Source organism: Leguminivora glycinivorella, chromosome 7, assembly GCF_023078275.1.
Source record: "Leguminivora glycinivorella isolate SPB_JAAS2020 chromosome 7, LegGlyc_1.1, whole genome shotgun sequence".
NCBI classification, from domain to species: Eukaryota; Metazoa; Arthropoda; class Insecta; order Lepidoptera; family Tortricidae; genus Leguminivora; species Leguminivora glycinivorella.
The window spans coordinates 541,830-564,894 of record NC_062977.1 but is presented as its reverse complement, the minus strand read 5'-3'; the positions used below and the strand labels follow the sequence as shown (position 1 = coordinate 564,894).

General features: G+C 41.0%; 2 protein-coding genes and 1 long non-coding RNA gene across 4 annotated transcripts in view; 2 read left to right on the top strand and 1 right to left on the bottom strand.

Annotated features, from left to right (window-relative positions):
• The window catches only part of LOC125227984 (mucin-2), a 105,561-nt gene extending 98,588 nt beyond the window's left edge, over positions 1 to 6,973 (top strand). Inside the window, exons 3-8 of the mRNA XM_048132418.1 lie at positions 630 to 683; positions 940 to 1,119; positions 1,818 to 1,912; positions 2,082 to 2,178; positions 2,372 to 2,515; positions 3,081 to 6,973. Of these exons, the coding sequence (XP_047988375.1) occupies positions 630 to 683; positions 940 to 1,119; positions 1,818 to 1,912; positions 2,082 to 2,178; positions 2,372 to 2,515; positions 3,081 to 5,794 (3,284 nt within the window). The 3' untranslated portion in view covers positions 5,795 to 6,973. The remainder of the gene's footprint in view (positions 1 to 629; positions 684 to 939; positions 1,120 to 1,817; positions 1,913 to 2,081; positions 2,179 to 2,371; positions 2,516 to 3,080) is intronic.
• Positions 6,974 to 9,032: 2,059 nt separating this feature from the next.
• On the top strand, positions 9,033 to 10,893 carry LOC125228276. Its single transcript, XR_007177273.1, has 2 exons — positions 9,033 to 9,922; positions 10,671 to 10,893. It is a non-coding gene; the product is annotated as an uncharacterized LOC125228276 (long non-coding RNA).
• Positions 10,894 to 14,983: 4,090 nt separating this feature from the next.
• LOC125228393 lies at positions 14,984 to 17,418 on the bottom strand. Of its 2 annotated transcripts, XM_048132945.1 has the most exons (3): positions 17,282 to 17,418; positions 17,111 to 17,167; positions 14,984 to 15,640 (listed from the first exon to the last, which is right to left on the bottom strand). In XM_048132945.1, exons 1-3 carry the CDS (start codon positions 17,366 to 17,368, stop codon positions 15,497 to 15,499), a joined length of 288 nt encoding a protein of 95 aa, XP_047988902.1. In that variant the 5' UTR covers positions 17,369 to 17,418; the 3' UTR covers positions 14,984 to 15,496. The 2 variants fall into 2 exon arrangements, with proteins under 2 accessions (XP_047988902.1, XP_047988901.1); XM_048132944.1 differs by lacking the exon at positions 17,111 to 17,167 and having other exon boundaries at positions 17,225 to 17,418.
• Positions 17,419 to 23,065: the final 5,647 nt, after the last annotated feature.

Here is a 23,065-nt window from a genome sequence, read left to right as displayed (position 1 = left end):
AGCTGCTAAAACTCGCAAAAAGGTCTAATGGCGCTAATGAGTTCAATCAACGCTGATCGTTTGGGCATTTGATTAAATCCATGCAAATTGGGGGCTCTGGATATTATGCCAAATACTTAAGGGCGAGTCGAAGTTTCACATTAACCAGCATAAGGCGGTCTTTAAATTATTGTTTCTCACATTCATGACTCAGGGAAATTGATGTGCCGAGCGCCGACGGAAAAATTCCATAATTGCGAAATTTTCAACATATTTTGTAGAAAAATATTTGAATCTTTCCTGATTTTTCTATGGAGATTGAAACTTTTCATTTTTCCAAGAATATTTCTATTTTTCTGGAAAGTTTCCGCAACTTGCACGCCAGTACTCAGGAACAAAATATCTGTGTTCATCACACAAATAAATGCCCTTACCGGGTTTCGAACTCAGAACGACGCCTTAGCAGGCAGGGGCTAGGCCAGACCGGTCGTCAATGTCATGATATTCTGGTTTCCTCGGTCGCGTTTGCACAGGGAATACTGGATAAACCCTCCATCAACCCGATTAATCCCGTGGGAGGAAAGAGGGAGGATGGGGGGTAATCCCGGAGGTATTTAAGCGATGGCTGACGAGTGCGTTTGTTGTTGCAGGTCCGCTGGGGCCGCTTCCGAATGTGACCAGCGAGGACGTCGGATTGAAGGAAGGTGAGTCTAATGTCAAATAAAAGAAAATACAAATAAAAAAATCAAAAAAATAAAAGAAGGGAAATAATATTGCGAACTAATTTAAACTACCTTTCCGTTTTTGGACAGCTTACATGAGTTTCAACTTTTTCATCTGCAAGCCCTTGATTCAATTCCTCTTTAGATTTTGTTTAAGAATTGTCAGGCTAAGGCACATTCTTTCTTCTATCACTATTTTGTTTTATTCTTACTAAACCTTACATTTTCTGTATTCCAGGCAGCTGCGTCGTCGGCGACGTAGTGTACATGTCGGGCGACGCGTTCACCGGCGCGACGCCGTGCGAGCTCTGCGCGTGCGCCGCGGGCACCGTGCAATGCGCGCTGGAGCGCTGCGAGCCGCGCCCCGGCTGCAAGGCGCTGCACCGCCCCGACCACTGCTGCCCCACCTACCAGTGCGGTGAGTATTGTGCTCAACATGACTGTTTGAGAAGATGTGGAAGGGACACAAAGGTATACGCAGACTTTTGAAGGTCAGCGCTATGAAAAATGGTGTCGCACATTAGTACCTACCTTGCTAGAACGTAGACCCTTCTTTGACTAGACACTTCTTTGAAACATGATGGTACGTTGTACGACCATTCGATTGTTATTGCTTTAGCTTTTTGACGTCACGACAATGATCGTAAGACATGTGGATATGGTTTAATTATGACGATAATAACCGAGGTCGACAACACTTTCGACAGCTGCTGTAAGATGAGGTTGGAACGAAAGTAGGTACAGATGTTTTTGTCAATGTTAAAAATATACTTGTTTTGAATTTAAGCAAAATAAGGAGAAAGTTAATCAACAACTCTTTATTATGCATTTCATCATATCATCATATCAGCCCTTTATCGCCCACTGCTGAGCATAGGCCTCTCTTCTTGTACGCTACTTCTCCCGGTCCTGAGCTAGTTTCATCCATTTGTGACCCGCAAATTTCCGGATTATTCATTTCGATTAGATGAAGAGATGAGATTTCTAGATGACGATGAAGTAACAAAACATTGTTCAACTTTAATAAAAATATTTTCAAAAATTGATTTCCGTTGAGTCCCCGTTTTAAAAAGATAAAACAATCAAATCTTCAACGATATTTCCATCGTTTTTCAGAGTGCGAACAAGAGGGCCGCGTGTACGGCAACGGCGAGAAGCTGGTGGACCCTGAGGATCCGTGCCGCGTGTGCTACTGCCAGGGGGGTGAGGTGGTGTGTCGCCGCATCGCCTGCTTCCTGCGGGACGACTGCCAGCCCAGGCTCGTCCCGGGCCGCTGCTGCCCGGAGTACGACAACTGCCCGCTGAGAGGTAACTATCCAACCCTGCAGTACAGCTCTGGTGGACCCGTGCCGCGTGTGCTACTGCCAGGGGGGTGAGGTGGTGTGTCGCCGCATCGCCTGCTTCCTGCGGGACGACTGCCAGCCCAGGCTCGTCCCGGGCCGCTGCTGCCCGGAGTACGACAACTGCCCGCTGAGAGGTAACTATCCAACCCTGCAGTACAGCTCTGGTGGACCCGTGCCGCGTGTGCTACTGCCAGGGGGGTGAGGTGGTGTGTCGCCGCATCGCCTGCTTCCTGCGGGACGACGCCAGCCCAGGCTCGTCCCGGGCCGCTGCTGCCCGGAGTACGACAACTGCCCGCTGAGAGGTAACTATCCAACCCTGCAGTACAGCTCTGGTGGACCCGTGCCGCGTGTGCTACTGCCAGGGGGGTGAGGTGGTGTGTCGCCGCATCGCCTGCTTCCTGCGGGACGACTGCCAGCCCAGGCTCGTCCCGGGCCGCTGCTGCCCGGAGTACGACAACTGCCCGCTGAGAGGTAACTATCCAACCCTGCAGTACAGCTCTGGTGGTCCCGTGCCGCGTGTGCTACTGCCAGGGGGGTGAGGTGGTGTGTCGCCGCATCGCCTGCTTCCTGCGGGACGACTGCCAGCCCAGGCTCGTCCCGGGCCGCTGCTGCCCGGTGTACGACAACTGCCCGCTGAGAGGTAACTATCTACCCCTACAGTACCTACAGCTGGTGGACCCGTGCCGCGTGTGCTACTGCCAGGGCGGGGAGGTTTGGCGCCACGTCGCTTGCTTGCTTCTTGAGGAGTTCGTAAGATTATACTTTAAATTGTCGCGTTTTGTACACATAAGTATGGTGACTTTAAATATATTACGCGACATTGTTAATGAGTACTTTGGGACCTTTTAATGAAAGTGAGTTAAAAGTGATCGTGCCTCAAAAATAACGCTTTTCTGTACGAATGATTTTGCGGCTAATAAGATTTCGACATGTTTAGTTAGCGTAGGTATTATCACTCAAATCGTCTTTTTTGGGATTGCCCTGATCCTTGGGACATGTATTGGCTGGTAAAATAAAATGAAAATTCATTTTTCAGGAGTCACCGCTATTCCCGGACTACCAACTTCAAGCTTGGCCACGACTGACACATCTAACGCCGTCCCAATTCCTCCCAAGGAAAACATCAAGCAGGAAATCACCATTAAAGAAATCACACCAGTATCAGAGATACCTGTCATCACCGACGTCAAGATCAAGGAGATCTTACCCTCGCCAAGCCTTGAAGTGCCAGAATATCCTTCATCCAAGTCACCACTGATTCCACGGGAAGCCATTCCTGACAGAAGCGTCACCAGCGCTGAACTATCACCCACGCGGAAAGAATCTGTTTCCATCGAACTAATTTCACCACTGCCTACGGAACAGCCTTCAAAACCAGTTGAAAAGATCATTGAGGTCAAGGGCACAGAAGATTTACTTCCATCAAAAATTAGCCTGTCGACGCAGGATTCCATCAACAGTGAAATCTACCCATCGCACATCCCCACGATCATGGCTACTATGGAAGTACCTTCAAACACACCTGATACTATTCCAGCAGCCAGCACCACGAGAGTTGCTACTATTGAAGAAGAAGATCCTTCACTTTTTGATCACAATCCTGCTTTCCCTCCAATTCCCGATGATTTATCGCCAGTTGGAACTCACGAAGACGACGTATCTGAACAAATGGCGGATAGTGATCACATAAACGTGCACGGAGAACAACACGTAGCCAGTACACTACCACCAACATCCACAACGTATGTAACTAAAGACACTCCCACAACTACAGTGAGGTATATATTAGAGACTTCTACCACTACTACAACTACAGAAAAACCAGCGACAGAAACAACCACTATAACTACTAAGACACCAAAAGTTGAGACGGCAGCATATATATTAACATCAAGTATACCGCAAAGTGAATCTTTAATAAAAGGTAGTCCGATGCTTAATCCTTGGGCTACAATTCCGCAAGATATATTGAATGTCCCATCCTCAATGCTAGAAGATATAAACGGTGAATTAGATGACCCTGAAGAGTCAGTGACAGCTTTTGAGGAACCAACTTATATAGCTACTTCAACTACTACTCGGGCGAAGTTAGAAGATGAGACTACTGCTGGTTCACTAACACTGGGCACAGTGAAGGAGACAATATTACCAAAGTCTAATGAAGAAATGAATGCACCTTTCGATACTACTCAAAGTGCTACCTCGACTACATCTGGGCCAGTGACCAAACTAGATGATACTACGACTACTAATCCACAAAAAGTATTAAGAAATAAATTACCTACATTTAATGAGATAACGAGCACTTTGATTGATACCACTCAAAGTACTCAAACTGTTACTTCTACTACTAATGGACCAGTAACTAAAATAGTAGACAACACTGCTGCTCCCACTATTTCGAAGGAGATAATTTTGCCTAGGTCTGGCGAGGTAACAAGTACTGCTTTTGATACTACTCTTTCAACTCAAACAGCGGCTACAACTGAAAAATTAATTACTCAATCTACGCAAACTGTGACGTCTACTACATCTGAACCAGCATTTAAAATAATAGATGAAACTACTTTTTCGCCGCTTTCTACACTAAAAAATAAAGTCTTACCCAGGTCCAGTGAAGTGTCAAACACTCCTGTCGATACTATTACTCAAACTACTCAGAAATTGACAGATGCTTTCGAAATGATCACCAGCACAACCAAAACTCCAGAAAAATTAACTACAGGGACTGTTACTAAATCCAATATTCCAACTGAGATCACTGCTCAAACTGAGTTTAGCTCATTACCGATTGAGACTAGTGATCAAAACCCTCATGACTCGTCCGAAAGCGCCTTAAAGGATAAAAGTCCTTCAACAACTGAAACTCCATTGATTGTTGAAATAACGACAGCCAAGGCTACAACTGAGACCGAGGAGGTTACCGTTGCTAAGACGATTCCAACCACTCCCTCTACCCCAGGAAGTAACTCTTTTGAGAATGTAGACACCACCGAATTTGTTTCATTCGGATCTTCTGAAAGTAGCACTGATTCTGTAGAACATATCAAGATTTCACCGACACAAAAAGTAAAGAATGCAGATATTATTGATTCATCGCCTAGACAACAAGACAATGTACTTACTGCTCTAAGAGACTTGGTAGGAGATGTGGTTTCCATCAGCCGCCACACCGACGACCCGAGCACCACGCTCCGAACCACCACGGCTAACAGCTTCTCCGAGTCGGAGGAACTGATGCCAGTTAACGCTGGTTACAAGAGCAAAAATAGTAATTTCAACCTTAATTCCATCACGGAGATTCCATTGAAGACTAAGAGTCAGCTTCCAGTTATTAAGCAAAAGGTGGTAGAAATAGAGGGTGAAGACACAGACAGCATTGCCGACGCGCCGCCGCCGCACGACAAGGCGGAGCCGACGACGCGCCGGCCCATCATCGACAACGTGTCGGACTCCGTGCCTAAAAACGAAACCGACCAGAAAGACATTGAGATTATCTCTCAGTCGTACGTCCCAACGATCAACAGGCGACCGACAAAAGTCGTTATGAAGAAGAACAACGACAAGCCTCTGTCTGAAGCTTCAACTGAACAGACTCTTGCGACTGCTTCTACATACGTGGTGACATCTTCTGAGGAAACGACGCTGTCTCCACTTGTAATCACGGAGGATGCTTTGTCTTCTGAGGCGTCAGCGACGACAGCAGACGTAACTTTGGGGACTGACGCGTCAACCACTGCGGCGCAGTGAGCTGCGCGCAAGGCGATCGATGGAACCTCAGCTTATCAGCATTTCTAGAATAAGTTTCGTTCTTGAAACTCTAAGTTAACGTAGAGACTATTAGGTTAATAGGTCTATATACGAAAACCTTGTCAGAAGGATTCATTATTCTTTGTCAATTCTCTCGGGCGGGAACAATTTCCGCCGAGTCGTATGTAAGTAGACGGCCGGGGTATCCGGCCGAATTTTATGTGTATTAGCTGGACAAATTATTTATAACGTAGAGTTAGGGCGCGAGTGCGCGGCGATGTGTCAAACGTGAGGGCTGTAGTCTAGCTCTTCGTTAGCGTAAGTTATTTATTTGTTAGTGAGAGCGAGTTAGTAAGTGATGATAGGTAAGCAACCAAGCTAGTCAACCTGTGACTGCGCGGCGTCGCGCCACGTTGCCATTACTGCTAGCATTAAAGAACATGACAAACCTCGAATGGACGTTCTGGGCTTAGTTTTAGTTCCCTCGATGGAAGCCGGTAACGCGAGGCGACACGGGACTATATTTGGTACAAATCGAATTTGATATTATATAATCAACCCTATGAAATATTGTAAGACCTAGATGGTTTAGAATGAATGTGATCGCACATAGTTTTTATTTAATGCACTCTGTGTCGAAGGATTGCTGGACGAATGGCTCAATGCTAGTGTAAGGTGTAGCTTCATCGTGTAAGACGGGATCTATTGACTGCGTACCCAATGAATAAAAAAATATCATGCGAAAAATCGCGACGAAAGTATTGAAAGAAATATTGGGCTAACTTTTAAATTTTATGCTGTTTTAAGGTATTTCAATAACTATACTTGGTCAATTTGAGAAACTGATTTGAACTCTATAATAGATACTAAGAAAGATAAACTAGTTGATATTATCTTGAAACACTGCTTCAGTAAGATCCGATCTTTCACGATGATTCGGCGAGCGGGAGACCGATCATGTTCTGCCCGCGCATGCGCGGCGCCGTCATGAACATGTCCACGATTTTGCGCCTTCTCTCAACGGACTAAGGCACAGCAATGTGTACACGTTTGTGAGCCGGTCGTGCGCGGGCGCGCTTCTTGCTCCGGAAGACGTCGCCTTTTCCCGAGCAATAAGCATGTGCTGACTGTATTATTTATAATTATTGTTTTTTTTACAAATAAAAGAACCAGACTGAATCTGTTGTTTCTTTTGGCATTGATCAAGGTAGATACATGCTATTAACACATTCACTGTCAACCCGCATAGTGAGCGCTCGTGAACTTTACTAAGATGCCGGAAAACCCTTTAGGATATCGATCGGTTTCATTTTTTGTCTGGCAGTGAATGTGTTAACTAGTATGAATCCTCAATAGTTTAAATATACGCCGGTTATCATAGCACACTTCGGACAATGGCTATCAAATTATGAAAGAGGCGCATTCCTTACGCACACAATCTAAGCTCGTGTAGGTGAACGCGTACCATGCTTGTATGTGAGTGAGATATGACTGGTCTTGGCACAGGATAGAACAGGTTCTTGATAGGCGGTAACTCTTGAGCTAACCGAGAGCGGGTGGGGTGGGCGGAACTTTCAGCAGGGAGCGGGAGTGGCCGTACTGTACGATAGTACTCTTTATTATACTGTGCAAGTATAGTCATTCATAGTAGACACCGAGTCTAATGAGTTGACAGCTACTTCGTGAACTCTGATGCTGCAGACCACTCATAGCGTTGTGTTCCTGTCGGTGAGTAAATTGCCAGAGAGGTACTAGGTGGCCGATGACAATCATGCGGGCCGTCGGCTTGTTTGCCACGATCCCGGCGCGAGGCCGACGCCGTTCTAAGCAAAAATGATTTGCGTTGAAATGAAACACGTTGCAGCGTATAAAAAGATAGGAACTTAAATAAAAGGTAAACTATCAGGTAAACTATGAATTAGGAGACGCCATCAACACTACTACACTCAGTTCAGCCTTACTTGTCCAATCATGTCAACAAACACTGCTGAAAAACATTATCTCACTTTTCTCTGGAATTACACGTTAACCATTACTTAAAATGTTATTATACACTTAAATAAACTCACAAAGTATTGAAATCAATCAAAAAACCACTGAATAATATCATTTATAAAACGATTTTCATCAATAATTGTAATTACGAAAGGATGACATAAAAAACTCCTGACATTACGAAGTCTAGATTGTCTATGAGTCGTAATGTTGGGATGACAACTTATGGTTATGAACGATCGATATTAACGTTTGAGTTTGTATAGCTTAGAAAAAATGCGTTGATATTAACTACAATAATTTATCAGATTTTTTAACTGACTTCTTTACGTAGAAGGAGGAGGTTCTGTATTCAGTTTCGTGTTTATGTTTTAAGTAATATTCACCGATGACTCCGAGACCCGTGATCCGATTTTAATCATGTTTCTCAAGAAAGCGAAAGTGAGACAAGCTTTTTTTATAGGATTATTGCAAATGTGACGAAAAAGAATTAAATTTTGGTTTTGACATAGATATTGTGTCACGTAAAAATGAAAATCCTCTGATGACGTCAGCAGCAAAATTATCGTTAATACTTACCTCATTTTATCGACACTTCCAATCACTAGTAATTTGTCTTTGGTCATATTTGACGTTTTGTTTGTTTACTATCCATATTTACTATATTGGACAAGTAAGATAAGTAAGTAAATATTCTTTATTGCACCATTTTACATGTTATAAATATACAGAATGTTGAGTGAGAGTATAACTAGGTAACAACAGGCGGTCTTATCGCTAACAAGCGATCTCTTCCAGACAACCTTAGGGTAGCTGGAAAAACGGAACAGAAACAAAAGTTAACAGGCAGTGCAAGAACAATAAAAAATATAGAGAAAACCAACACAAACACACATACATATATACAAAATACATACATACATACATACATAAATACAATAAATAAAAATGGCAACTTAACATAGAGATAGATAGTATAATTTAAGCTGATTTTTGAAAATTGGAAGAGATTTTGCTAGTCTTAATTCTACTGGTAAGGAATTCCACAACCGTACAGCCCGGAAGGTAAAAGAGTTGCTATAGAATTTAGAAGTATTAGATGGTGGAGGAGCAAGAATATGAGTTTGAGAACATCTGATAGAAGAGAGAAACTTGAAACGCTCTTTGAGATAAGGCGGAGTAGAAGGGTTAAAGAGAATGCCAAAAAGAAGGGCGAGAATATGAGAGTCCCGGCGGCGAGAACGGAAGTGAGACACGTGGTCATATTTGCGCAAGCCGAAAATAAATCTTATACAAAGATTCTGCAGACGCTCAAGTTTATTGAGTTGATCCTCCGTAAGGTCTATATAGCAAATGTCGGCATAATCTAATATGGGCAATAAGAGAGATTCAGCAAGCGCAATACTAGTTGCGTAAGGCAAGAGATTACGAAGCCTACGGAGAGATGCGGCCGCAGCGAACATTTTCCTGCTAACCTCACTCACCTGAACTTCAACAACAACAAGTAAGGTTGAACTGACTTTAAATTACATTATAAATAAGAACACCATTATCCATACTAATATTATAAATGGGAAAGTGTGTGTGTCTGTTTGTCTGTCTTTCACGGCAAAACGGAGTGACGAATTGACGTGAATTGTGAAGTGGAGATAGTAGAAGGGATGGGCAACATAGGCAACATTTTCTCTCTTTCTAACCCCCCACTGCCCTAAAATGGGGGTGGAAATTTGTATGGAGCATTTCGCAACTTTCGAAATTAACGCGAGCGAAGCCGCGGACAAAAGCTAGTATATTATATATGGATTGGATTTGACCTGATTCTTAACCTGCCTTCATTATTAGTTACTATTTATTAGAATACGAATTCGACTGTAGGTACGTAACCTACAAGTCGATATTTTTGTTATGTCTAGCACCGGCACCGATTAAGTAAATAGGTACCTATATGTCGTTCCCGCTATAAATACCATCATCAGCTACAAGTTAGTCATTTTAAATTCTGTATCACATACATTGTGTTTCATTGTAGTTGAGTGCTTAAGTAAATCTAATAGATTTTTGATTTACGAGTAGGTATAATATTTTCCCCCTCACTAGCTCGGAAACACGTGTTTTGTCCTTTAATACCAGCAGGTAAAAACGCATTTTATCCACTAGTGGGTAAAGTAATTTGACCTTGAATAAAGTCAAATTAACCGCTTTAAAATTGATAAAAGTAGGTAAATCTAGTAATAAAGATGATTTACCACCTGTGAAACTACTGGAAGCAGTGATAAACGCATTTTTTGCATTGTAGTTTCCTCGCTGTAGTGAGGGGAAAAGTTTTGTGTTACACTCGGGTGCAAATGTATTTTACTTCTTGTGTGTTAAAAAACTCGCAAGTTCAGGATTCTATTCTCGAACAAACTTCAACTATAGAATCCTTTCACTTACTCGTTTTTCAATTCCACACTCGGCGTTAAAATACAACTTTGCCCCTTTGTATAACAAATAACTATTTCTTTAGTACGTTGCCAACGGAAAGTGTGATTCCCTTAAAGAGTTGCTAGATAGAGTGAGTGAGTGATCGGATGAAAATAATCTAAATATATAAAAGAAGAAACTGACTGACCGACTGACTGACATATCAACGCACAGACGAAACCGCTGGTCCTAGAGATTCCAAATTTGGCACGTAAGTTCCGGTGTAGAGGAGCACTAAGAAAGGATTTTTCAAAATTCACATCCTAAGGGGGTGAAATGGGGTCCAAAGTTCAATGTTTGAATAAGATTACTTTTAGTACGCGGGCGAAGCCGCGGGAAAAAGTCAGTATTTCTATTTCATAAAAATAGGTAATGTCTTTGCAAAATTTTCAAACCGCTGTATTTTATAAAAAAACAGGTCCCAGAGAATCTGAGTGCGAGAAACAAAGAAGAATGATGAGCCCATCACGGTTCCTGATGTGGTGTCTACTGGTGACCGTCATGCTGGTGACTGTCCGCGGATGCAAGACTGTAGGACAAGCCTGTAATGTTTCCAAGACAGAGTGTTGCGAAGGACTGATTTGTAAACTGTCAAGTATTATCACTGCTCAGTGTATGTAATATTATATTATTAAAATGTGTTGTTTTTTTTTATTATTTTTTCTATTACCGGTTCAAACATAATTTCACTAAAACCGGGGTAGCTTGTAGGTACCTATATGTAGTTTTTTTTTGTAAATGTTATCACACCTCGTATAGTGGGTAAACTTTATATTATACATATAAGTAAGGTGCATTAGGGTAATTCAAAAAGTCGTCTAATTACGAAAGTCGCATAAAAATCACCATTATTTCCATCATATCAAGATTCCCCTTTCGGAATTACCTGAGCATTTCTGTCATTTGGAATTACCCTTATGCACGTTACAAACTTTATTATATTATATTTGTATGCCTTAACTTTACGCGGGGTGAATTTGTGAATTTGTTGTTTGACCGTATCGTCTCAAGGGTGAATGTGGATATGTACCTAGGGCATAACAAATAACAACTTTAACTACCTCATAGTAGGTAAGTACGTGGACCTGTCTACGAACTTACGATTAAATTACGAGGTACTTTATACAATTTCTAGAGAGATAAAAGCAAATTAAGTCAAGGAGTTATCTGCATTCAAAAATAACAGGAAATCTTTATGAAGTAATGTATGTATTAAAATACATGATATTCGCAAAATGTTCGTCATCTATGACTCATATACAGTATGTACCTACTGAATAGAAGTAAGTACTTACTTAAAACAAAAAAAAAATCATTCAGTCGAATTGAGAACCACCTCCTTTTTTTGAAGTCGGTTAATAAAATAAATAAAATACTGCTACATTTGAACAGTATCGAAACGCAGCTCAGAGTTTAAACAAATAATTGCCACTTGCACCAACGAAAATGGAGGGTTAACCCGAGGGTTAACCCTCCATTTTATATGGAATTGGACAGATTACAGTTCACTAACCCTGAGGTAAGTGGTTGGTATAAGCGGGCCTAAAAGGTTGTCATGACTCATGTTATACCAGAAGATAAAGGAGTTGGTAGAGGATCGGACGAGTTGGAGCTTGCTCCACCGACAACAGCACATCTCTTCAGTTTGAACAAGAAGAAGATCGCCGAAATCTTACAGACGGCGAGCAGCTCTGGGTACGAAGCCGAATGGCACAAACGCTCACGAAACGCTCGTAGATATGTATCTCTATTATCGCTCGTGCGGACAGAGCCAACCTTTCGCGGCGTTTCGTTTTCGTTTCGCGTCGCAGAAATGCCATTAGCCGCCTTTATACAGTCGCTCTATCGCGTGTTCCCGCGCGAAATTGCGTGTTGTTAGTTTTTAACCCCCGACGCAAAAACGACGGGGTGTTATAAGTTTGACGTGTCTGTCTGTCTGTCTGTGTGTCTGTCTGTCCGTCTGTCTGTCTGTCTGTCTGTCTGTCTGTCTGTTTGTCTGTCTGTGTGTCTGTCTGTGGCATCGTAGCTCCCGAACGGATGAACCGATTTCGATTTAGTTTTTTTTATTTGAAAGCTGTGTTAGTCGGGAGTGTTCTTAGCCATGTTTCATGAAAATCGGTCCACTAGGTCGCGGTCGGGGGTTTTTTCAAAATTTTAATTTTGTTCAGGTTCACGTTCTATCGCGCGTGATTGCGCGTCGAAGTTTTTGAGAACGAAAGAGCATGCTTGTAAAGGCTAATCGTGCGCGATAGACCGCGTCATTATTGTTTATTCTTATTAATAAGTACCTAGTATCGATTTGTAAAGAGCAAGTAATTCAACAACTAATTCTAAGTCCACGAGCGTATGTCCGCGTATGTGCGCTCCAGCGCACGCAATCGCGCGTTCTTTACCTTAGCATCCCGCCGGATTTACGCGCATTCTTTCACACGCGATTGCTGTATCACGCGCGATAGAGCGTCTGTGTAAAGGCGGCTATTCGGCTACAGCACCTGTTTCTGTCATCTGTCTTAGAATTATTTATCCGCCAGGCGCTGCCAAATGTTTAACATGCAAAGTGAGAACTCTTGCGCATGCATATTGAGCGGGTTACGGCTGTTATGTCATCGATAGTTCGATCAAAACACTTCGTGATGCTATTCACTTTGTGATGTGTTCTACTTTGTTACATAGGACTTAAGTCATTTAATAAAATTATCTAATATTGTCTTCGGTTACCACAAAAGTCAACGGGTGACCACGAACGCTGTAAAGTGTTCGAAACGTCGGGATGAATTGTAAATTCATTATACGCGATATAATTTGTTTCCATAGTTTTATTTCATAAAATTATCTATTTAAAATTAATAATTTACGCCAAATTCATCCTAAATTCAAAGTTCAAATTATGTTATTCAAAGTATGTTATTGTGATACATTATGGACTTTATACAGTAACTTGTGTCGATTTAAAAAAACTCCATTTGGTCGTGTTTTCATTTATCGCCTCATTTCGAATTTCCTCTTTCCTGCATGATGTTTTTCAGTACAGATGGCCCTCTAAAGTTTCGATCTGACAAGAAATAATCACCATCTGGTATTGAAATAAAGTTACTTACTTGTAAGCAGGAGCAGATCTTGATCTATGAGTGCTCCCGAGAATCAAAATTGGTTAGTTCTCGTTTAAATCTGCTCCCGAGAATCAAAATTGGTTAGTTCTTGTTTAAATCTGCAATATGTTTTGTTTTGTTATATCAGTAAAAAAAGAACGTCGTAAATAGAATTATAAAATGAGAATTTCTTTAATTTCTCTTACCTTGTGCATTAAAGCCAAAAAGTGGCTAGAAAATTAAACTTGCTCAACAGACTTTAAGAAGGCAATACTTACTTAGGTATCTTTATCTCCTGTTTTCAATAGCAGTTTCTCTTCAATTATCAATCGTTCTCAACGAACCTTATACAACACCAATGTCTTTTTAACTTACTAACGTGGTCGGCGATAACGGTGATTACAAAACGCGATGCTTGTCTTCAAATCCCAGGGAAGGCATGCCAATTTATTTTCCCCTCACTAGCTCAGAAACACGTGTTTTGTCCTTTAATACCAGCGGGTAAAAACGCATTTTATCCACTAGTGGGTAAAGTAATTTGACCTTGAATAAAGTCAAGTTTATTCAAAGTCAAATTAATTGCTTTAAAATTGATAAAAGTAGGTGAATCTAGTAATAAAGATGATTTACCACCTGTGGAACTACTGGAAGCAGTGATAAACGCATTTTTTGCGTTGCCCTCACTGAGCTACGCTACAGTGAGGGGAAAAGTTTTGTGTTACACTCGGGTGCAAATGTATTTTACTTCTCGTGTGTTAAAAAACTCGCAAGTTCAGGATTCTATTCTCGAACCACTCGCTTCGCTCGTGGTTCAAATATAGAATCCTTTCACTTGCTCGTTTTTCAATTCCACACTCGGCGTTAAAATACAACTTTGCCCCCTTGTATAACAAATAACTATTATGCGTTTAAATAAGGTGTTATTATGCGTTATTATGCGTTTAAACTTTGCTATGCTAGGTTTGGAGATCTTAGGTACAAGTTCTGTGTAAGATTGTTCTCAAAAATATAACTGAACAATAAAAAAATTCAACTAAGGAAATCCAGTTTTTTAAACCATTATTACCATAAATTAAAGTCGGATCACAAACGAGATAATAATCTCCAAACTTGGAAACCTGATCCGCATTAAACGTATGTTGTCTTTTAACTTATTGAATACAGGGTGTAATGAAACTGCTTATTCATATCCACTCGATTTAAACCAGAGTGCGTATTATGTGGCTTTGTAACACCAATATATCCTGAGATCAGAACCAAAATAATATGGCGGAGCGCACATTATTTATACGAATAGGGCCTACCTACATTCATTCTGTACAAAACGAAGCATTCTATAAATATATTCTAAACGTAGTGAGGGATTCAAGTGTTTACACTCAAGGTGGAAATAATTTTGATACCATGTCAAATCTACTGCTTTTCATATCTATTATCCTATGACGAAACTACATCTAAGAAAAAAATCGAAAAAAGTAAGCAAAAATATTTTAAATAGTCTCTTTTGTGTCTCCTAGCAAGGAATACAATTGTCACTTATCTCTCCAAACTGAGAAAAGCCATTTTCTTATAGGCGACAATCTGAGAACACACTTATACTGGTCAATCGAGAATGTGCGGTTATGTAAGCAAAACGAGCGTGTTGGACGTCGCACGACCACTTTATTTAAATATAATTTATGTACAAATGTATAAAAGATGTTGCACAATATCACATTCACTGTATTGTACTTGCGTCAGCGTCACCAATAAATAACGTCTTCGTGTTGAAACCAGCACGGTATCTTCTTTAATTTTTCGTCGCGTTTTTTCCGCCTGTCTGTACATTGCTTTGTTGTGGTGCATCCACACATACCTATAGGTCATTCGGTTAACATTCGTAATGGCGTTTCTTTTCATCTCCCTTGGGTATCGAGAGAGACGGTATCACGAATATTCGCTGAATTTCTATAGTCCAGGTTTTAAATATAGATGCGGACAATGTGACAAATATATGTATACACGACTTTATTACGTTAAGGTTGGGGATACATATTTTTGGCACTTTCTCAGAATCTATACTTAATTACCTTGATTTTGGGATGACCATTTAGAAGAAGACCAGGATGAATGGCCAAGTGGCGACCATCTTAGCCGTACTGGTGGTGGATGTGCCTTAGTTGCGGCCGACCTGGTCGATCTGGCCCTGGAGGTTGTTGATGACCTCGGAGGGGACCTGGTCTCCGAGGATCTCGAAGAGGTTGATCCTCTGGTTGCCGGGGATCGACTCGTACGCCGCTAGCTCGATGCCTTCTTGGACCTGAGGGAAAGAAATGTGGTTTAGTAAAGCTGGAATATTTTTGTCGGGTTATGACTTTTTTTAGCGATGTTGCAGTCAATATCGGGCATTTAATTCTAGACTAAATACTTACAAGTAGAATACTCTTTATTGGCTCACTTCAGCAAAAGATATAGCGGAGACGAAAGAATTGATTATAAATAGACAACCTTTTAATATTTATGACTGATTTTATATACCCACTTAAGTTTAGCAGTCTTGGCTATTTGTAGCACGCGATAAGGTTCAAAATTATAGTGTAAAGAATATTTTTATCTTCTTAAAACATGTTCCACTGCGAGCTAGTAAGGTATGAACTATCGGCTATAAAAATGAACAAAAGATTAAGCACTCCCGTGTAAATAAAAGAGACACGGTGATTTTGATAGCTCACCGCTGGCGAGTAACTATAAACATGCTTGCCATTGCTTATTAAATGTTACCTATAGAGAGCTATAGCAGCCTTTCGAAACATCTCAGTAATTATTAAGTAGGATGAGATATCAAATTGATAATAATGTGTGGTAACAAACTGATGCTCGCTTATGGCAGGGCCCAGGGTCAGCGTTTCGCAAATCTCAATCTGCAGCGGCCTTTTAATGGTTTTAATAGACGCAATCAACTGGCCTTTCGATGCTATGAAATATTCATCATGCGTTAGGAATCGTGTGTGTATTTATGTGGGCAACATTTTGTAGTTCATTAGAATTAGTTCAAGTCAATGTATCTATCTGATTATGAAACTCTAAGATTAGGAAAAAATTGTACGGTTACCTTCTGTACCTTTATTAGGCATCCTTAGGGCTATCTAGTACTTACGCATAAACTTGCGTTTTACGCGAACAGGATAGCTTATTTACGTGAAGATAGCCTTTTCTTTAGATACCAGCACAGAAAGGGTACAGCACAAATTATGCAGATTATGCAGATTCTGATGAGATCAGTATTCTCAAGAATGAAGAATGTACCTGGTTGAAGGCTTCATTGGAATAATTGTTTGTGCTGACTGCAGACTCCGTGTTGGCAGGGTATTTATACCTTTTGGATCTCATCAGGAGATATTGAAGACGACATTGGGGATGAGGTATTTTGTGCCTGTTTGACGGCCTCGTTGGAGAATGGCTCCTCCATCTACGGTGCAGGACCTAGCACCAGAGACTGAAGACTGTATGTTGGATACCTTCTGGATCTCAGCATCCTTGGGGATGAGGAAGACGTGTTTTGTGCCTGCTTGATGGCGTCCTTGGAGAAGGCAGCGCCCTCTGGAGCTCAGGCCACCAGCACCAGAGACTGAAGACTGTATGTTGGAACTGTTACCTTCTGGATCTCAGCATCCTTGGGGATGAGGAAGGTGTTTTGTGCCTGCTTGATGGCGTCCTTGGAGAAGGCAGCGCCCTCTGGAGCTCAGGCCACCAGCACCAGAGACAGAAGACTGTATGTTGGAATTGTTACCTTCTGGATCTCAGCATCCTTGGGGATGAGGAAGGTGTTTTGTGCCTGCTTGATGGCCTCCTTGGAGAAAGCAGCGCGCACCAGAGACAGAAGACTGTATGTTGGAACTGTTACCTTCTGGATCTCAGCATCCTTGGGGATGAGGAAGGTGTTTTGTGCCTGCTTGATGGCCTCCTTGGAGAAAGCAGCGCCCTCTCGCTGGGGCGCGGCCGCGGCGCACGCCACAAACACCAGCAGGCACACTACGAAGGACTGCATGTTTCTTGGGGATTCGGTACGTCTGTGGGTTTGAAAGATTATCTTTGTCATTTGGATTTCTTATGTCTATAATTTATAATAATAGGTCAATCCGGGGCGTCTAGTGTAGGTACATTCGAATACGTTAGGTAGATACGTCTCGAAACCGTATTAAATTTAAAAATGCTGTGTAAAAACATCCCGCTTGGCGCAATGTTAAAAATCCAAGAACATTTTACACTTTCATTTAAGTTTTGCGAATGAACATTAGAGGTTAATTAATGTATTACTTCAATTACTGTTGTACTCGTAAGTCTCAGAGCAATTTTGTGTTTTTTGAATTTGAAACTTTTATTTATTTTTACATATACATAAAAGTTCCGACAAGGAATTTCATTTGTACTTGTAGGTATAAATGTGCGAGAACTTTAATATAAAATTAGAACTAAAGTTTAATGTTATGTTGCTGTGGAAACTTGAGCATTCACAATCGAACACTGATTGATAGTGGAAATCAAAGTTGTCATTAATTATCAAAGTTTTAAACAGCTCATAATAATCACGTTCTTCAACAAGACTTGATTGAACTTTAAAAAAACTTTTGTCTATAATTTTCCAACTTTTTCACGTTAAAGAAGTTACACAAACTCTTAATTTATCTTACGAAACACCCGTGAACATCTTCAACATTTCTCAAGAGGAAACAATAAAAAAAACGTGATGATCATGTTCCTCAACACACATAACACAGCACTTCACATTCACAAGCAATAACTAACAAACATAATTGAACTGGGGGCAGCGATTTTTGAAATTCGATTCTATAGGTATAATTGCCACTGGATTCCAAAATACCTAGTGGTCGTTTTTTTTAAACTAGCTTTTATCGTTTTCCACAGACTTCCGAATGGCGAAATCGTGCGTTCGAGTTTCAAAAATCAGTCCCAAAAGATCTAAGGTCTCACCTGCGTCTTGGCAGGAGTGCGGCGCGCGCGGCTCGGCGCGCCTGATATAGCTGCGCCCGCGCAGCCACTTTCACCGCTGCGCAACTCCTGCGCGGCCACACCGTGCGCGGGTTGAAGGGTCAAATGTCAAATTTGATCAGTCAGCCTATAGTCAGCCGAATGTGCTTTGTTATGTGACGGCTTTTGTGGAGAAATGATTGATTGAATAGTGTGTGTATCAATTGAGAGATTAATTTTTGGTTTAGAGTTGTTTTTGGTAAAGTTTAATGTTATGTGGTGACGGGTTAAGAATTTCACCACCCCCTGTCTTCCCGTGGGTGTCGTAGAAGTCGACTGTGGGATTTGGGTTAAAATTGTGGCGTAGGCGAGAGGCTGGCAACCTGTCACTGCAATGTCACAATTTTCGTTTTCTTTTAACCCCTTAATTGCCAAGAGTGGCACTGAGACTTTAGTAGTTTCATGTGCTCTGCCTACCCCTTTATGGGATACAGGCGTGATTGTATGTATGTACGTATGTTAATGTTATGTGGCTGTGGAAACTTGAGTTCGTTTAAATTATTTTTCGAAAAAACCTTTGCAAGTCATACCAAATTTGGTAAAGTTCAGCCACAAGGATTCTCCTTGATAGGCTCACTGCTTAAATACTTGCCGAGTACATTTCAGTGCGAATTTAGTTCTATCTAATTAAGGTCTAAATAGCACTTAGTAAGATAACATCCCGCACAAAACTGCTGCTGTCATTAGGTTGCCTCCACAGTGAATGACTGACTTCCAAGTATGTTTCACTTGACTGACATTCAGGTTAGTTTCATTTAAAACAGTTTTTTCATACAGCGTCTATCAATAAGCGAGACTGTGAAATTTCTAAAATCTAGTCAAATTCCGAATATCTCTGTCTAGTCATCAAAAATATTTTGAAGGTGAGATACCTATCTCACTCCTTAACAAATATATTCATCTTCAACTAGCCCTATAACTTCGCCTCCAGAATGATCTGTAGAGTCTGTTCTGAAAGTCAAGAGTTGTGAAATGAATGGGGATTTGGGGTCCAATACATTCCACGAGTCTTAAATAATTTTTCCGAAGAGACTCTACTGAAGTAGAAGAATCTGCACAGTCCGCTGTCTTTCTGGCCCCACACGCAGAGGATCAAACGTCGATATAACGATACGTCGCGAAACCGACACTTATCAAACACATATCCGTGTCCGACCATCTAATGCGCTCGCGTGGTTCCTTAAGCTTGCATAGCACGGGTGACTGATGGTGATGGCCCAACAGATCCACTCATCTATGATCTATGTATTTCAATTTGTCTCCGACTAGCACAGATGAAATTTTTCGAATCAATTCCACCTATGAATGCGTCACATGGAGAGAGGATGAATTGGACCCACCCTTTAATGTAAAAAAGAGTCTTTTATAACTAAAATTAAATATTGAAGCAAATAAATAGTTATCTTATCTTATCTTTTAGGTCACAAGCCTTCAGGAATTGTCATATAATTTGAAATTTCGACATTTGCCATTGCATTGTGACCAGGGGTGCTGAGGTACCTACCCCAACAGGCCTTGCACACTAGCGTGATAAAATTTATCACGTTAGGCCGTCTTTTTCACACTAAGTATTCAGATAGGGACACATCGATGTAACGCACCTACTAGGGTGCTAAAGCATCCCAGGCAAGGATAGTAACATATACCTACTAAACCGCAATACATATATTTTAATAATTTGGATCACTAAATGGCTAATAGGCACTGAAACTTGAGTAGTTCAGGTGCTCTGCCTACCCCTTTATGGAAATACGGGCGTGATTACATGTGTGTATGTAAATGGCGGGCGTGATTATATGTATGAATGTGGTGTATGTAAATGGCTGATTTGGATGAGTCTACATCTCATCATCATCAGCATATCGCAGTCCACTGCTGGACATAGGCCTCCCCAATTTCACGCCACCGTTTCCGATCTTCGGCTGCTCGCATCCAGCTGCTGCCAGCCATCCCGCGCAAATCGTCGCTCCACCTTGCCTGAGGCGTCCTACACTACGCTTGCCGACCACATCACATCCATATCTCGCGGAGCCATATTTTTCAAGTTAAATATGTCTGTTATAGTAAAATGCTGCCTAAAGTGTTTTATTAACAAACTTGGTGAGTATTGTTTTACTTTACGCTTGCATTGCACTGCGAGTGACTCTTTTAGACAGTTAAACAATGGCGTAAATAACAACCGTGTCCTAAAATTTACGATTCTTCTTCACTCTTCACATCACAGCTAAAAAGTTGTAAGCCTTTGACCGCCAAAGATGTCTAATGACGCACGCGGCTACAGTCCAATATCAACCTTTGTGCATTCCGACAAGGTTTAAGATGAAGAAGGATTAAACAAACAAACAAACAAAGCATTTATTGCAAACATATTACAAACATACAAACAAACAAACATACAAACATACAAACATATAACATGTGGGAGTAATATGACCCTGCAAGGGCGCAGCAATTTTACAACTATTAAAAGGAAACTATAAAAATACTCTAGACCAGTTCCTTGCGCCCGCGCAGCAATAGCAGCACATGTCGTGAACCAGAAGAGAGAGTAATGGGCGCACTTTTATTCACGGCTAGTGGCTGTCATAACTCAAGCCTCTCGTAACATCACATAATCTACTTGATCTGGAGCACTTTATCTCGTTTGTAAGTGGTTTTAACATTGACGTACTAGTTCCGTAGGTAATAGCGAGAAACGATGTTCGTTTAAATAATAAGTTATTGTATTATTGAACTTAAGAACTACATGAGGTAGACTTGCAGAAAATCCCAGCCAAATAAGGCTATAAACCCTATGTAGTGTTGGGCTCCAGCCAGTAAGTATGGTTGCCAGGGCTCAATGGGGGTGCGTATAGGGTCGCCAATACATACGTAGCATTTCGGGAGTTGCAGGCGCCTGTAGGCTACGGGAACTGCTTCACGTCACCGTACTACACGTATTTTAAACTACTGAGTGTTGGTCATACATAATATGGTACCTAGTCATACTTAGAATATAAAATATGCACGCAATTGAAATTTATGACATCATGTAAATTAACAAAGTGTGGTAACCGCAATTAGGGTAAATGAAGAGGAAATATTTATTTATATTAACATGGTTTATCTTTAGGTAAGCTTATATATAGAGGTACAGTGTTTAATATTACCAAAGACATATATAACTCCGAATACTCGATCCTCTTTGGTATTACTTATTTCAAATTTCAGCTTTCCTCATCAAACGTTACTTAAATTCTACGTGTAACAAACCGAAAGACAGGCACGCTGATCTTATTTAGCTCATAAATAAAAAGAAGATCCTATGGTTTAGTATATTCATGAGACTTGTGTTGTGTGTGACGGCGGGTATCAAGTAGCCGGTTAAAATAGGAATACCCCGAAAAAAAATCTTAACAATCCATGTGATGAGATGACACATCTACTTAAGTTCCAAAAATATGTTTTAAGATCTTTCAAGGAGTAGCCACTGGCTAGTTAGTAGGTACATGTTACTTTCATTTCACAGTTTAGCAACATGCTGAAGTGAATGTTACATTGTGGCTAATACCTAGGTATTATTGTTATGCAATGTTTTGCCTTTTTGTTACATACTGCACACTAGAAGAAAACAGCTTGTTCTAGATAGTTTCAAAATCATACTACAAGATGAAATAAAGTAGGTACCTACTCTCAGAGCAGTTACACAACGTCCAATTCGAATCTGTGAAAATAAGATCCGTCTGAGGCGTAGAACTATTTGTATCTGGTAGTTTACGCACTACACCCGAGGAATGACGGAAAGAATTTGGACGGAGGTAGTGCGTAAAATACTATAAAAATATGATAGATCTTATTTTCACGGATTCGGATCGACATGACATAGTGCGAAACCGCTCTCACACGGCACACTATTTAAATTTAAATTTACTTTATTAATAGAAAAGGTAGAATTTGCTCTATTATACTGCCTCTTATAAGCCGGTTAACATCCTGCAGGCGTAGTATGATTCCAATTTTATCACTTATTATCCACGTTGATAAGACTGACATACTTGCCTAAGCATGGCGGATATCTATGTGGATAAAGATCCACGCCGGCTGAACTATTGTATATCATTACCTAAACAATTTAAGTTACTTCGCCTTCATCTAAAACAAAGTAACTCACAAGAAAATTATAGCATCATATTGTACGTAGCAAAAAGATGAACTGATAAACATGTTAATCAGATGCTGTACTGGCAAATCTTTCATTATTTTGTGATTCTGTAGTAAGGTTTATGAAATGCCAGTTCATATCGTGCGGATGTCGGTCACGTCGGTAGGTAAAGATGCGCATGAGCCGATAATGGAGCAGGTTGCCCAATGTTTGCGCCATACGGTGTGACATTGGACTGAGCAGTCATCATTAGGGCCCTTTATGTGCGTGACAAAATGTTGCCTGCCATAGCAGACCCGGTGATGAACTAAGAGCGACGGACTGCGAAGGAAGTTAAAGAGAATTCGTTCACGAGAGTTTTTTTCTCGAAGCTGAAGTTCGGCGTGTGCACTCTCGGTCTAATAGATATAAAGGCATGTCAATTAAATTTCATGTGTAACTAGGTAAAATCATCTCTAGCTACGCTATAGACTATATTGACTTGCGTGGGTCGTGGCTAAGGTTGTAACCTATGAGAATTTTCTATTTAAGATGTTTTCTCGGTATCATCATTAT

What these genes read in the sequence shown, in the direction of transcription:
- LOC125228393 (XM_048132944.1), bottom strand. Translation starts at nt 17,368, where the DNA reads ATGCAGTCCTTCGTAGTGTGCCTGCTGGTGTTTGTGGCGTGCGCCGCG. An exon ending in AGGATGCTGAGATCCAGAAG is followed by an intron (nt 15,641 to 17,224) that starts GTAACAGTTCCA and finishes TCTTTCCCTCAG; the next exon opens with GTCCAAGAAGGCATCGAGCT.